Source organism: Pseudophryne corroboree, chromosome 4 (assembly GCF_028390025.1).
Source record: "Pseudophryne corroboree isolate aPseCor3 chromosome 4, aPseCor3.hap2, whole genome shotgun sequence".
Classification (NCBI taxonomy): Eukaryota; Metazoa; Chordata; class Amphibia; order Anura; family Myobatrachidae; genus Pseudophryne; species Pseudophryne corroboree.
In genome coordinates this window covers 582,431,861-582,448,642 of record NC_086447.1, presented here as the reverse complement: position 1 = coordinate 582,448,642, position 16,782 = coordinate 582,431,861, and the positions used below count along the sequence as shown (strand labels likewise).

General features: G+C 50.3%; 2 protein-coding genes across 3 annotated transcripts in view; one reads left to right on the top strand and one right to left on the bottom strand.

The window, feature by feature from the left end:
- Window positions 1-615, bottom strand: part of GINM1 (glycosylated integral membrane protein 1) — a 161,463-nt gene extending 160,848 nt beyond the window's left edge. The window contains exon 1 of one of the 2 annotated variants that reach the window (XM_063917510.1): window positions 334-615. In XM_063917510.1, coding sequence (XP_063773580.1) covers window positions 334-456 — 123 coding nt within the window. In that variant the 5' untranslated portion in view covers window positions 457-615. The remainder of the gene's footprint in view (window positions 1-333) is intronic. The other variant, XM_063917509.1, reaches the window with a different exon arrangement.
- Window positions 616-688: 73 nt separating this feature from the next.
- Window positions 689-16,782, top strand: part of PPIL4 (peptidylprolyl isomerase like 4) — a 209,578-nt gene continuing 193,484 nt past the window's right edge. The window contains exon 1 of the mRNA XM_063917508.1: window positions 689-1,204. Within this exon, the coding sequence (XP_063773578.1) occupies window positions 1,135-1,204 (70 nt within the window). The 5' untranslated portion in view covers window positions 689-1,134. The remainder of the gene's footprint in view (window positions 1,205-16,782) is intronic.

Sequence of the window (16,782 nt, the reverse complement as noted above, 5' to 3'; positions counted from 1 at the left end):
CGTGATGACTGTCGACATATCGACCACAACCTTACAAATGAGTGACCGGGCAATTAGTAACTGTTTAACTCACTAGAGAATCAGAGCCCAATTTATTATATTTGAGGGCATGTGATGCTTTGTGCTACTAAGACCGATCCTCCTAATATTCCTCTTACATAAGGGTCTGCTACACTCCGGAATACGCCTGTGCAAAGGCTAGCATCCTACACACAGAAGGGAATGCGCTGTGATGGGCAGCATGCTACAAATGACAGATCATCAGCACATTGCCAAGGGCACATCTGTAATCACTGGGGCTGCTCCTGTCAATGACAGGCTGCATCTCGTTACCTGGACGGGCGAACTGTCCCCGCTGCCCTGGCCGCAGGAGAGGAGGGAGAGCAGGAGCAGGGAGGCCGCGGGCAGCCAGGGGCCACATCCGGGCCCTGTACACGGCGGCGCACACCGCACCATCTTCTCTTAGCAGCAGCCTACTAGTTCGTTTCACAACAAACATAGCCGCTGTGAGGAGGCGGGGGAGGAGGGGAGGTGACGGCCATGGTGGTGCCTCCTACTCCCCTCCCAGCGCAGCACAGCCTCGGCTCGAGCCTTACTGTAATTTCTAATACACTGCCACTGTGCTACGCCTACTGCCAGTCACGTCTCACAGCCACTAACATGGCGGCATGCGGGACAGGAAGCTCCCCTTCGCCGCCACCCTAGCTCTGCCCATAACACCTTCCCATACACTAATTAGTATGATCTTGCTGCTGCGCCAGTCCCTATTGGCTCAGTGCTGTATACAGGCTTCTTGCCAGTCGAATGGATGTGCTATTGAGCTACGTGTTCCGTAGTGTAAACTGACTGCGCCGAACAGAAACGAAAATAGACCAGAATAAAACACCAGAGTAACAGCTAACCGGAAATAATCGCGTCTTCTAAACTGCCATTTTGTTGGAGTCAGTCACCTTAACAATAGGGGCTGAATGGCGACGGCGTGCTTGCTATGTGCGCACAGGCCTGTTGGCTCTCTAGTGCCTGCCCAGTGACAACGGTGAGAGCCCGGGACTTACAGTTCTAAGCACTGAGGCCAGAACCCGCCGCCGCCGCTGCTGATACTGTGTGTGTGTTCCACCGGCTGGGCGTGTTACTATGGCTGTGCTCCTGGAGACCACGTTGGGAGACATTGTCATAGATCTATATACAGAAGAAAGACCTCGAGGTAATGTCTGACTGCAAATTACATGATCCTAGCACATACTTTCACCATTGGATATAATATTAAAAAATATAGAATTCACTATCCACCAGGCAGAAGTTAGCTTCTTATTCAGTTCTTATTCAGAGCATGTTGTATTAAAACAAATTAAGTTAACATTGTATAAACAAACAACATATCCTTTATAAACAATTTCAATTGTATTTTGCCTGTGCGAACAAACTGGTTACAGGCACCTTATTGTACATTTTCAATACATATCTTTAGTTGTGAAAGGGTTAACTAGTCTTGGGCCATAAATTTGACACTGTAAACCAGGGGTGGGGAACCTTTGGCCCTCCAGCTGTTGTTGAAATACACATTCCAGCATCCCCTGCTACAGTTTTGCTATTTGGCCATGCTAAAACTGTTGCAGGGCATACTGGAATGGTTGTGTGTGTTTATGTTGCCTTCGTGCAAAGGACCTGGACGTGACAAAACGAGTGGGCAGGAGACAACTTCCGCCCTTACAGCTCCTAAATGTTTCCTTCGTTCTCCGTTCGTTTAGGGTATTTTTTTTTTCTATGCAGCATTGGACCCCTCACGGGCTCGCTTCGCTCACCACGCATCGGGCTCGGTGTCTCGCTCCGCTCCGCTCGCCACACTTTTCTATTCCAAATAGATTGTGACATGGACCCAGGGGGTTATGGGAAAGGTCCTTAGCGCGAAGAGAATCTAGACGCAACCATACTGGAATATGTTGTTGAACAACAGCTGGAGGGCCAAAGTTCCCCACCCCTGCTTTAAACCAACAGAGGGTGGTCACTAATAAATGACCCACTTGTATTTTGCATGGCCCAACACTGTTTTGGAGTATGGGGTAAGCTGGCAAAGTGGGCCCATGCACCATATTTTACCATTTGGAATAAGTAGCTGTAATTTTGCAAGGGTTAAATAGACTTGAGCCACAAATTTGACACTTGAAACCAACAGATGGTGGCCATTTACATATGACCCACTTGTATTTTGCCTGGCCCATGGTCCTAAAACTGGCTTGCAAAGTGGGCACAAGCACTATATTTTACCATTTTGAAGCAAAATACAAGTGGATCACCTGTGCGGGAGTGCCATCCTTGACCATTGGCAGGACGGTGGCACTCTACCACCGGGACGGGCATTATGGCCTCAAATGACGGGAGGCCGGCATTCTACTGCTGGGATGGGAGCATAGGCCTCAACTACCGGCAGGAGGCTGTAGCACTGCCAGGAGCCCAGACCTTAACCGCCGGTGTGAGGCTAGAGATCTACTGCAGGGACTGAAGCGATGGTCTCAACTGGCCTTGACTGCCAGCGGGAGTCCGAAGCTCTACCGCCGGTGTGGGAGGCCAGCTCTCTACCACTGTAGTGGGAGGTTGGGGCAAGAGCGCAGCCTCGACCGCCACGGTGTGAGGGGCAGATCATGATCTCTGGCGCGGTTCAACGGAGCTCTACTGCCGCAGGCCCGACTGCCAGGGCAGGAGCTCTACTGCCGGACGGGAGAGAGCACTACTGCTAAAGTGGGAGTGCCGACCCCGACTGCCGTTGGGAGACCGGAGCTCTATCGCTGAGATGGGAGACCAAGGCTCTACCACCAGGGCGGGAGCGCAGACTTTAACTACCGGTGGGAGGCTAGAACTCTACTGCATGGACGGAAGTGACTGTCTTGACTGCTGGTCGTGAGACCGGAGCTCTACCGTAGGGGCGGGAGCAGTGGCCTTGACTGCCAGCGGGAGTCCGGAGCTCTAACACCGGGGTGGGAGGCCAGCTTTCTACCACTGTAGTGGGAGGCAGGGGCAAGAGCACAGCCTCGACCACCACGGTGGGAGTGCAGACCTTGACCTTTGGCGCGGTTCGAAGGAGATCTGCAGCAGGCCTCAACTGCCAGGGCAGGAGGTCTACTGCCGGATGGGAGACCAGAGCACTACTGCTGGAGTGGGAGTGCTGGACCTGACCGCCATTGGGAGACCGGAGCTCTACCACCAGGGCAGGTGCCAAGGCAGGAGCGCAGGCCTCGACCGGGTCGATAGGGGTGGGGCTTCACTATGAGAGGATCCAGCAGCTCACCAGCACCATTTTCCCTCTGCAGTGGACAACAGACGCTGACTGACAGGGATGCGCAGCTCCTCCGGTGTTACTCCAGATTACCTCAGCAGTACCAGGGGGTCATAGCAGGGGGGGGGGGGGGGGGGGGCGATTATTAGTGTACTAAGTCCTCTATCAGGGTACATAGTCTGCGACCAGGGTAAGCTTGTAATCGGCGATAAGAGCACAGTGGGGGCTGGCTCCAAATAACTGTGTCTCCCTGAAGGGCTCTTTGTGGATTAATTGTGCTTAATCTTTTTGTGTGTGCGTGCTGTCACATTTACATTATGTCAAGCAAAGAGTGTGTTCCTTGTACAGCGGAGTGTTCCTCTTCACCAGGGGGCTCACTACTGGGTACTCAGGGCACTGCACCTTCCCAGAATAGCGGGGCTGAACTGAAATGGGTTAATTCCATTAAGGGAATTATCTCAAATATTTCTACAAAACTATCCCGCAATGAGAAAGAGACGCAATATTTAAGACAGACTGTGGATGAGTTTATGAATAGAGACTCAGTCTACAAGCCAGTGTCTCAGTCCCCTCCCATTTGTCTGCAAAAACGATCTCTGGCCCATATCCTGCAGTCTGACGCTGACTGGTCAGACATGGAGGAGGGTGAGGTGGATTTGGAGGGGGTGGATGCTACTCTGTCACAGAGAACAGAGGCTCTTATAGAGGCTATCGGAGATGTTCTGCAAATTCCTGATAAAGTGTCAGAGGAATCTTATTTTAATGTAAAAAAGAAGTTCTCAGTCACTTTTCCTGCGTCAAGGGAATTGAATACTCTGTTTGAAGACCCGTGGGTTAATCGTGATAAGAAATTTCAAATCCCTAAAAGGTTGCTCTAATCTTTTCCTTTTCCTCTGGAGTATAGGAAAAAATGGGAAAATTCACAGATAGTGGACGCATCAGTCTCTAGGCTGTCAAGAAAAATTGTATTGCCTGTCCCTGGTGCAGCTTCCCTAAAAGTTACGGCTTTTCATAAAATTGATACTACACTCGAATCATTGTACACAGCTGCTTGAGTGGCCCAGAGACCCACTATTGCATGTGCATGGATCACAAAATCCATTGCTAAATGGTCAGGTAACCTAATTGGTTAGATTCCTTGTCTAGGGGGGATGTTGTTTTACTCCTGCTGCATATACAAGACTTTTTGGTGGAAGCCATAAAAGAGATTGGTTTGCTTAATCTACGCACCACCGCTATGGCAGCACGCAGGGGCTTGTGGCTACGCCAGTGGACTGCTGATGCGGACTCCAGAAAAGGCGTGGAAGGCCTACCATTCACAGGAGAGGCCTTGTTTGGAGACGAACTAGACAAATGGATCTCCAAAGCTACTGCGGGTAAGTCTACGCATCTTCCTTCCGCAGCTCCCCCAGCCAGGAAAGCTTATTCAGCTTCAAATTTACAGTCCTTTCGGACGGCTAAGTTTAAGGGAAAATCCAGAGGTGCTTCTATGGCCTCAAAGGTAAACCACGCAAACCAGCAAATGCAGGTGTTCAGGAACAGAGATCAGGCTCTGCTTCCTCAAAGCCTTCAGCATGATGGTGGACCGCGAGGTCTGTCAGGTGGGAGCCCAACTAAAATTCTTCAGTCACATCTGGTCACGTTCGTGCCGGGATCCCTGGGTCATAGATCTTATTTCCCAGGGCTACAGACTGGAGTTGCAAGAGCTCCCACCTCACAGATTCTTCAAATCAGGCTTACCAGCTTCACAAGAGGCAAGTATAACTTTACAGCAGGCCATCCAAAAACTGGTACATACTCAAGTCATTGTTCCAGTTCCACCTCATCTACACATCAACAGGGGAATTCTACTCCAGCTTGTTTGTAGTATCGAAACCGGACGGTTCGGTACGACCAATTCTGAACCTCAAGTCCTTGAACCCGTTCTTAAGAGTGTTCAAGTTCAAGATGGAGTCTCTGAGAGCGGTGATCTCAGGTCTGGAGGAAGGGGAATTCCTAGTGTCTCTGGATATCAAGGATGCATACCTTCACATTCCGATCTGGCTGCCTCATCAGGCTTATCTACGGTTTGCACTACAGGACTGTCACTACCAGTTCCAGGCGCTGCCATTTGATCTCTCCACGGCATCGAGGGTGTTCAATAAAGTTATGGCAGAGATGATGTTTGTACTCCGCAAACAGTGAGTGAACATAATTCCGTACCTGGACGATCTTCTGGTAAAGGCGCCGTCCAGTGAGATGTTGCTGGACAGCATTGGCCTCTCAACCAAACTTCTCCAGGATCACGGGTGGATTCTGAACCTTCCGAAATCTCACCTAGAGCCAACATGAAGACTCCCATTCCTGGGAATGATACTGGACACGAAGTCGCAGAAAGTGTTCCTTCCGTTGAAAAAGGCATTGGTAATCCAGTCGATGGTTCGGGATGTCCTGAAGCCAACCTGGATATCCGTTCATCTATGCATTCACCTTCTGGGAAAAATGGTGGCCTCTTACGAGTCGCTTCAATACGGAACGTTTCACGCAAGACCCTTCCAGCTCGATCTGTTGGACAAATGTTCCGGATCGCATCTTCACACGCACCAGAGAATTTATCTGTCGCCAAAAGCCAGGATCTCCCTTCTGTGGTGGCTACAGACCTCTCACCTCGTCAAGGGTTGGAGGTTCGACATTCAGGACTGGGTCCTGTTAACCACGGACACAAGCCTCTGAGGTTGGGGAGCAGTCACCCAGGCGGTGCAGTTTCAAGGAAGATGGTCAAGTCAGGAAGTCATCCTTCCAATCAACATCCTGGAACTCATGGCCATATACAATGCCCTTCTGCAGGCCTCTTATCTTAGGCGGGGCATAGAGGGAGGAGCCAGCCCACACTATCAAATTCTTAAAGTGCCCATGGCTCCTAGTGGACCAGTCTATACCCCATGGTACTAAATGGAACCCCAGTATTCTCTATGGACTACGAGAAAAGGATTTACCAGTAGGTAATTAAAATCCTATTTTCTGCTGCTGGGTACACTGGGCTCCACAGGGCATGACATTGGGGTGTAGAGTGGGATCTTGATCCGAGGCACCAACAGGCTCAAAGCTTTGACTGTTCCTAGAATGCCTAGCGCCGCCTCCTCTATAACCCCGCCTCCATGCACAGGAGCTCAGTTTTGTAGTTGGTGCCATGCAGTATGCAGGCACTTAACAGGGGGGCTGCTCCAGCTGCCCTAAAAGAAGCTTTTAAATAAAATTGAAGATTTCAAGGGCTTCAGCAGAGACACTAGCAGTGTTAGATGTCAGTGAGATATCTCCTGCTGCAGCTCCATCACCTCCCCCAGTGGCGCTGTACACTCCCGCGCCCTGGTTGCCGGGTACCTACAGCGGAGGCTCCGGTTTTCTTCTAATGTTAGTCACACACACGTCCGCTGTTCTCCCGGGTCGCGTGGCCGCAATATAGGGAGGAGGTAAGGGGTCCTCTCAACGGGACCCACTGTAAATCGCGATCCCGCACGGCCGGTGGGAGGCGGGCCACCGCACGCGCGCTGGCGTGGTCACTGTGGCAGTACAGGGACCCCACTAGACCGCCAGGGCATGGGCACAGGTCGATTTTTCTTTCGAAAAAACGTTTTATTAAGCCCCCAGTACCTGGTGGTTAAGTCCAGCAGGGGGATAAGGCTTTGACCTGTATCCCCTCCCCCAGCCCCAGGGCGCCATTTAGAGTAAATGTTCCCGCCCTGGAGCTGCATCTCTCTCTCTCCCTCACTCCCTGTCAGTGTTTGGGCGCCATTACACAGAGCAGCACTGTTCCTGGGACTGTTTGAGCAAATCCTCCTCTGTAAAGCCGCCTGCATGTCAGCGCTGTGCATTTTACAGGACACTTAAGTATTCTACATGTCTGCTGACAGTGTTAGTTAAGAAAAAGTGCATTTAGTCAGGGTTATTTAGTACAAGTACCCTGTGATATACATCCAGTCTTTACTGTGCATTGTTATATCTAATTAAGTGTATAGCTATTCATAGTACTACTCTGTATTGCTAGTCCAGTGCAGTTTTTTTGCATGTCATAATTTCTGCATTGTACAAACTGTGACTCTGTGTGTGTGCTTATAGCTGCTGCGTGGCCTCCATTTCGTGTATCTCACTCCGTTTGCTATCCCTGTATTCTATAACCTGAGGGGGCTAAGTGTGTCAGGTTTATCTTAATATAGACAGTTCACAGGATATACTCAGTGTGTATTTTTCTCTGTGATTTGTAGTCACCATATACCTCTTGAATTTCCTGTTTGTGTTGATACAGCTGCACAGGGGATTCTTGTCGGGTATTGTGCTGCTGATATTGTGCTGTGTTGCCCTGCATTGAGCTTTTGATTATGTCAGCTACAAAGGGCAACGGAGCTGGGGCTGATCCCACATTGCGTGGTGTTGACGCTACAGACACATTTGAGGATAACATAGCAGCTGAGGGTTCAGGTTCTGGGGTTTCCTTACCCCCTAGTGGGACTGTAGCAACGGGGGTGCAAAATGACCCACCTTGGGCTACCTTCTGTCAACTGAGAGCTGAGGCTGACTGATGGAAACCTCAGTTGTAGGGGCTGGCGTGTAGGTGAACCTTGGAGTGGAGATTAGGTTCCTAGACATGCAGTACGATTATAGCACCATGAGCCCAAAGGCGTGACCACAACAACAAAATAAAAATTTCTCTGATATCCTAGTGGATGCTGGGAACTCCGTAAGGACCATGGGGAATAGCGGCTCCGCAGGAGACTGGGCACAAAAGTAAAAGCTTTAGGACTACCTGGTGTGCACTGGCTCCTCCCCCTATGACCCTCCTCCAAGCCTCAGTTAGATTTTTGTGCCCGGCCGAGAAGGGTGCATTCTAGGACTCTCCTGAGTTTCTAGGAAAAAGTTTAGTTTTAGGTTTTTATTTTCAGTGAGACCTGCTGGCAACAGGCTCACTGCATCGAGGGACTAAGGGGAGAAGAAGCGAACCTGCCTGCTTGCAGCCAGCTTGGGCTTCTTGGCTACTGGACACCATTAGCTCCACAGGGACCGAACACAGGCCCAGCCTCGGAGTCCGGTCCCAGAGCCGCGCCGCCGGCCCCCTTACAGAGCCAGAAGCAAGAAGAGGTCCGGAAAATCGGCGGCAGAAGACATCAGTCTTCACCAAGGTAGCGCACAGCACTGCAGCTGTGCGCCATTGCTCCTCAGGCACACTTCACACTCCGGTCACTGAGGGTGCAGGGCGCTGGGGGGGGGGGCGCCCTGAGCAGCAATAAAAACACCTTGGCTGGCGAAAATACATCACATATAGCCCCCAGGGCTATATGGATGTATTTTAACCCCTGCCAGAATACAGCAAAAAGCGGGAGAAAAGTCAGCCGAAAAGGGGGCGGAGCCTATCTCCTCAGCACACTGGCGCCATTTTCCCTCACAGCTCCGCTGGAAGGACGTCTCCCTGACTCTCCCCTGCAGTCCTGCACTACAGAAAAGGGTAAAACAAGAGAGGGGGGCACTAATTAGGCGCAGTATTAACATAACAGCAGCTATAAGGGGAAAAACACTTATATAAGGTTATCCCTATATATATATATATATATATATATATATATATATATATATATATATATATATATATATATATATATATATAGCGCTCTGGTGTGTGCTGGCATACTCTCCCTCTGTCTCCCCAAAGGGCTAGTGGGGTCCTGTCCTCTATCAGAGCATTCCCTGTGTGTGTGCTGTGTGTCGGTACGATTGTGTCGACATGTATGAGGAGGAAAATGATGTGGAGACGGAGCAATTGCCTGTAATGGTGATGTCACCCCCTAGGGAGTCGACACCTGAGTGGATGGGCTTATGGAAGGATTTACGTGATAGTGTCAGCTCTTTACAAAAGACAGTTGATGACATGAGACAGCCGGCTACTCAGCTTGTGCCGGTCGGGGCGTCTCAAAGACCATCAGGGGCTCTAAAACGCCCGTTACCTCAGATGGCAGATACAGACGCCGACACGGATACTGACTCCAGTGTCGACGGTGAAGAGACGAATGTGACTTCCAGTAGGGCCACACGTTACATGATTGAGGCAATGAAAGATGTTTTACACATTTCTGATAGTACAAGTACCACTAAAAAGGGTATTATGTTTGGTGAGAAAAAACTACCCGTAGTTTTTCCTGCATCTGATGAATTAAATGAAGTGTGTGATGAAGCGTGGGTTTCCCCCGATAAAAAACTGTTAATTCCTAAAAAGTTATTGGCATCATACCCTTTCCCGCCAGAGGATAGGGCACGTTGGGAAACACCCCCTAGGGTGGATAAAGCGCTCACACGCTTGTCAAAACAGGTGGCACTACCGTCTCCTGATACGGCCGCCCTTAAGGAACCTGCTGACAAAAAGCAGGAAAATATCCTAAAATGTATATACACACATACTGGTGTTATACTGCGACCAGCAATCGCCTCAGCCTGGATGTGCAGTGCTGGGGTGGCTTGGTCGGATTCCCTGACTGAAAATATTGATACCCTGGATATGGATAGTATATTACTGACTATAGAGCATTTAAAAGATGCCTTTTTATATATGCGTGATGCACAGAGGGATATTTGCCGACTGGCATCAAGAGTAAGTGCGCTGTCCATTTCTGCCAGAAGGGGGTTATGGACGCGGCAGTGGTCAGGTGATGCGGATTCCAAAAGGCATATGGAAGTATTACCTTATAAAGGGGAGGAGTTATTTGGGGTAGGTCTATCAGACCTGGTGGCCACGGCAACTGCTGGGAAATCCACATTTTTACCCCAGGTAGCCTCTCAACATAAGAAGACGCCGTATTATCAGGCGCAGTCCTTTCGGCCCCATAAGGGTAAGAGGGCAAAAGGCTCCTCATTTCTGCCCCGTGGCAGAGGAAGAGGAAAAAGGCTGCAGCAGACAGCCAGTTCCCAGGAACAGAAGCCCTCTCCCGCTTCTGCCAAGTCCTCAGCATGACGCTGGGGCTTTACAAGCGGACTCGGGTACGGTGGGGGCCCATCTCAAGAATTTCAGCGCGCAGTGGGCTCACTCACAAGTGGACCCCTGGATCCTTCAGGTGGTATCTCAGGGGTACAAATTGGAATTCGAGACGTCTCCCCCTCGCCGTTTCCTAAAGTCTGCTTTACCGACGTCTCCCTCCGACAGGGAGGCGGTATTGGAAGCCATTCACAAGCTGTATTCTCAGCAGGTGATAATCAAGGTACCCCTCCTGCAACAGGGAAAGGGGTATTATTCCACTCTGTTTGTGGTACCGAAGCCGGACGGCTCGGTGAGACCTATTTTAAATCTAAAATCTTTGAACACTTACATAAAGAGGTTCAAATTCAAGATGGAGTCACTCAGAGCAGTGATCGCGAACCTGGAAGAAGGGGATTATATGGTGTCTCTGGACATCAAGGATGCTTACCTCCATGTCCCAATTTACCCTTCTCATCAAGGGTACCTCAGGTTTGTGGTACAGAACTGCCACTATCAGTTTCAGACGCTGCCGTTTGGATTGTCCACGGCACCCCGGGTCTTTACCAAAGTAATGGCCGAAATGATGATACTCCTTCGAAAGAAAGGAGTTTTGATTATCCCTTACTTGGACGATCTCCTGATAAGGGCAAGATCCAGGGAACAGTTGGTAGTTGGAGTAGCACTATCTCAAGTAGTGCTGCGGCAGCACGGTTGGATTCTCAATATCCCAAAATCGCAGCTGATCCCGACGACACGTCTTCTATTCCTAGGAATGATCCTGGACACAGTCCAGAAAAAGGTGTTTCTCCCGGAAGAGAAAGCCAGGGAGTTATCCGAGCTAGTCAGAAACCTCCTAAAACCAGGACAAGTATCAGTGCATCAATGCACGAGGGTCCTGGGAAAAATGGTGGCTTCCTACGAAGCAATCCCATTCGGCAGATTCCACGCAAGAACATTTCAGTGGGACCTGCTGGACAAATGGTCCGGATCGCATCTTCAGATGCATCAGCGGATAACCCTGTCCCCAAGGACAAGGGTGTCTCTCCTGTGGTGGTTGCAGAGTGCTCATCTTCTAGAGGGCCGCAGATTCGGCATTCAGGACTGGGTCCTGGTGACACCAGCCTCCCCAAGAGGCTGGGGAGCAGTCACACAGGGAAGAAATTTCCAGGGCTTGTGGTCAAGCCTGGAGACATCACTTCACATAAATATTCTGGAGTTAAGGGCCATTTACAATGCTCTAAGCCAAGCAAGACCTCTGCTTCAAGGTCTGCCGATACTGATCCAGTCGGACAATATCACGGCAGTCGCCCACGTAAACAGACAGGGCGGCACAAGAAGCAGGAGGGCAATGGCAGAAGCTGCAAGGATTCTTCGCTGGGCGGAAAATCATGTGATAGCACTGTCAGCAGTGTTCATTCCGGGAGTGGACAACTGGGAAGCAGACTTCCTCAGCAGGCACGACCTCCACCCGGGAGAGTGGGGACTTCACCTAGAAGTCTTCCACATGATTGTAAACCGTTGGGAAAAACCAAAGGTGGACATGATGGCGTCCCGCCTCAACAAAAAACTGGACAGGTATTGCGCCAGGTCAAGGGACCCTCAGGCAATAGCTGTGGACGCTCTGGTAACGCCGTGGGTGTACCAGTCAGTGTATGTGTTCCCTCCTCTGCCTCTCATACCCAAGGTATTGAGAATTATAAGACGGAGAGGAGTGAGAACTATACTCGTGGCTCCGGATTGGCCAAGAAGGACTTGGTACCCGGAACTTCAAGAGATGCTCACAGAGGACCCATGGCCTCTACCTCTAAGAAGGGACCTGCTCCAGCAAGGACCCTGTCTGTTCCAAGACTTACCACGGCTGCGTTTGACGGCATGGCGGTTGAACACCGGATCCTGAAAGAGAAAGGCATTCCGGAGGAAGTCATCCCTACCCTGATCAAAGCCAGGAAGGATGTAACCGTAAAGCATTATCACCGCATTTGGCGGAAATACGTTGCTTGGTGCGAGGCCAGGAAGGCCCCTACGGAGGAATTTCAACTGGGTCGATTCCTACATTTCCTGCAAACAGGAGTGTCTATGGGCCTCAAATTGGGATCCATTAAGGTTCAGATTTCGGCCCTGTCGATTTTCTTCCAGAAAGAACTGGCTTCAGTGCCTGAAGTTCAGACGTTTGTCAAGGGGGTGCTGCATATACAGCCTCCTTTTGTGCCTCCAGTGGCACCTTGGGATCTCAATGTAGTTTTGGGGTTCCTAAAATCACATTGGTTTGAACCGCTTAAATCTGTGGATTTAAAATATCTCACATGGAAAGTGGTCATGCTGTTGGCCTTGGCTTCAGCCAGGCGCGTGTCAGAATTGGCGGCTTTATCCTATAAAAGCCCTTACCTGATTTTTCATACGGACAGGGCAGAATTGAGGACTCGTCCTCTATTTCTCCCTAAGGTGGTTTCAGCGTTTCACCTGAACCAGCCTATTGTGGTACCTGCGGCTACTAGGGACTTGGAGGACTCCAAGTTGCTGGACTTAGTCAGGGCCCTGAAAATATATGTTTCCAGGACGGCTGGAGTCAGAAAATCTGACTCGCTGTTTATCCTGTATGCACCCAACAAGCTGGGTGCTCCTGCTTCTAAGCAGACTATTGCTCGTTGGATTTGTAGTACAATTCAGCTTGCACATTCTGTGGCAGGCCTGCCACAGCCAAAATCTGTAAAAGCCCATTCCACAAGGAAGGTGGGCTCATCTTGGGCGGCTGCCCGAGGGGTCTCGGCTTTACAACTTTGCCGAGCAGCTACTTGGTCAGGGGCAAACACGTTTGCTAAATTCTACAAATTTGATACCCTGGCTGAGGAGGACCTGGAGTTCTCTCATTCGGTGCTGCAGAGTCATCCGCACTCTCCCGCCCGTTTGGGAGCTTTGGTATAATCCCCATGGTCCTTACGGAGTTCCCAGCATCCACTAGGACGTCAGAGAAAATAAGAATTTACTTACCGATAATTCTATTTCTCGTAGTCCGTAGTGGATGCTGGGCGCCCATCCCAAGTGCGGATTGTCTGCAATACTTGTACATAGTTATTGTTAACTAAATCGGGTTATTGTTGTTGTGAGCCATCTTTCCAGAGGCTCCTCTGTTATCATGCTGTTAACTGGGTTCAGATCACGGGTTGTACGGTGTGATTGGTGTGGCTGGTATGAGTCTTACCCGGGATTCATGAATCCTTCCTTATTGTGTACGCTCTTCTGGGCACAGTATCCTAACTGAGGCTTGGTGGAGGGTCATAGGGGGAGGAGCCAGTGCACACCAGGTAGTCCTAAAGCTTTTACTTTTGTGCCCAGTCTCCTGCGGAGCCGCTATTCCCCATGGTCCTTACGGAGTTCCCAGCATCCACTACGGAATACGAGAAATAGAATTATCGGTAAGTAAATTCTTATTTCTCTAACGTCCTAGTGGATGCTGGGGACTCCGTCAGGACCATGGGGATTAGCGGCTCCGCAGGAGACAGGGCACAAAAATAAAGCTTTAGGATCAGGTGGTGTGCACTGGCTCCTCCCCCTATGACCCTCCTCCAAGCCTCAGTTAGGTTTTTGTGCCCGTCCGAGCAGGGTGCAATCTAGGTGGCTCTCCTAAAGAGCTGCTTAGAAAAAGTTTTTAGGTTTTTTATTTTCAGTGAGTCCTGCTGGCAACAGGCTCACTGCATCGAGGGACTTAGGGGAGAGAAGTCAACTCACCTGCGTGCAGGATGGATTGGCTTCTTAGGCTACTGGACACCATTAGCTCCAGAGGGATCGAACACAGGCCCAGCCATGGAGTCCGGTCCCGGAGCCGCGCCGCCGACCCCCCTTGCAGATGCCGAAGATGGAAGAGGTCCAGAAGCAGGCGGCAGAAGACTTTTCAGTCTTCCTGAGGTAGCGCACAGCACTGCAGCTGTGCGCCATTGTTGTCAGCACACTTCACACAGCGGTCACGGAGGGTGCAGGGCGCTGGGGGGGCGCCCTGGGCAGCAATGTATAATACCTTTTTATGGCTAAAAAATACATCACATATAGCCCTTGAGGCTATATGGATGTATTTAACCCCTGCCAGATCTCACAAACTCCGGAGAAGAGCCCGCCGAAATAGGGGGCGGGGCTTATTCTCCTCAGCACACAGCGCCATTTTCCTGCTCAGCTCCGCTGTGAGGAAGGCTCCCAGGACTCTCCCCTGCACTGCACTACAGAAACAGGGTAAAACAGAGAGGGGGGGCACTTTTTTTGGCGATATTATTATATTTAAGCTGCTATAAGGATACAACACTTATATAGGGTTGTTCCCATATATATTATAGCGCTTGGGTGTGTGCTGGCAAACTCTCCCTCTGTCTCCCCAAAGGGCTAGTGGGGTCCTGTCTTCAATAGAGCATTCCCTGTGTGTCTGTTGTGTCTCGGTACGTGTGTGTCGACATGTATGAGGACGATGTTGGTGTGGAGGCAGAGCAATTGCCGGTAATGGTGATGTCACCCCCCAGGGAGTCGACACCGGAATGGATGGCTTTGTTTATGGAATTACGTGATAATGTCAGCACATTACAAAAATCAGTTGACGACATGAGACGGCCGGCAAACCAGTTAGTACCTGCCCAGGCGTCTCAGACACCGTCAGGGGCTGTAAAACGCCCTTTACCTCAGTCGGTCGACACAGACCCAGACACGGACACTGAATCTAGTGTCGACGGTGAAGAAACAAACGTATTTTCCAGTAGGGCCACACGTTATATGATCACGGCAATGAAGGAGGCTTTGCATATCTCTGATACTACAAGTACCACAAAAAGGGGTATTATGTGGGGGGTGAAAAAACTACCTGTAGTTTTTCCTGAATCAGAGGAATTGAATGATGTATGTGATGAAGCGTGGGCTAACCCAGATAGAAAAGTGCTAATTTCAAAAAAGTTATTGGCATTATACCCTTTCCCGCCAGAGGTTAGGGCGCGCTGGGAAACACCCCCTAAGGTGGATAAGGCGCTCACACGCTTATCAAAACAAGTGGCGTTACCGTCTCCTGATACGGCCGCCCTCAAGGATCCAGCTGATAGGAGGCTGGAAACTACCCTAAAAAGTATATACACACATACTGGTGTTATACTGCGACCAGCCATCGCCTCAGCCTGGATGTGCAGTGCTGGGGTGGTCTGGTCGGATTCCCTGACTGAAAATATTGATACCCTGGATAGGGACAGTATTTTACAGACTTTAGAGCAATTAAAGGATGCTTTTCTTTATATGCGAGATGCTCAGAGGGATATTTGCACTCTTGCATCGAGAGTAAGTGCGATGTCCATATCTGCCAGAAGAAGTTTATGGACACGACAGTGGTCAGGTGATGCGGATTCCAAATGGCATATGGAAGTATTGCCGTATAAAGGGGAGGAATTATTTGGCGTCGGTCTATCGGATTTGGTGGCCACGGCAACTGCCGGGAAATCCACCTTTTTACCTCAGACCCCCTCCCAACAGAAAAAGACACCGTCTTTTCAGCCGCAGTCCTTTCGGTCCTATAAGAAGCGGGCAAAAGGACAGTCATATCTGCCCCGAGGCAGAGGAAAGGGTAAGAGAGGGCAGCAAGCAGCTCCTTCCCAGGAACAGAAGCCCGCCGCGGGTTCTGCAAAGCCCTCAGCATGACGCTGGGGCTTTAAAAGCGGACTCAGGAACGGTGGGGGGTCGACTCAAGAATTTCAGCGCGCAGTCGGCTTGCTCACAGGTGGACCCCTGGATCCTGCAGGTAGTATCTCAGGGTTACAGGTTGGAATTCGAGAAGTCTCCCCCTCGCCGGTTCCTAAAGTCTGCTTTGCCAACGTCTCCCTCAGACAGGGCGACGGTATTGGAAGCCATTCACAAGCTGTTTTCTCAGCAGGTGATAGTCAAGGTACCCCTCCTACAACAGGAAAAGGGGTATTACTCCACGCTATTTGTGGTACCGAAGCCGGACGGCTCGGTAAGACCTATTCTAAATCTGAAATCTTTGAACCTGTACATACAATAATTCAAGTTCAAGATGGAATCACTCAGAGCAGTGATAGCGAATCTGGAAGAAGGGGACTTTATGGTGTCCCTGGACATAAAAGATGCTTACCTGCATGTCCCAATTTGCCCTTCACATCAAGGGTACCTCAGGTTCGTGGTGCAAAACTGTCATTATCAGTTTCAGACGCTGCCGTTTGGATTGTCCACGGCACCTCGGGTCTTTACCAAGGTAATGGCCGAAATGATGATTCTTCTGCGAAGAAGAGGCGTATTAATTATCCCTTACTTGGACGATCTCCTGATAAGGGCAAGGTCCAGAGAACAGCTGGAGGACGGAGTAGCACTAACCTAAGTAGTGCTGCAACAACACGGGTGGATTCTGAATTTTCCAAAACCTCAGTTGACCCCGACAACACGTCTGCTGTTCCTGGGAATGATTCTGGACACGGTTCAGAAAAAGGTGTTTCTTCCGGAGGAGAAAGCCAAGGAGTTATCCGAACTTGTCAGGAACCTCCTAAAACCAGGAAAAGTGTCTGTG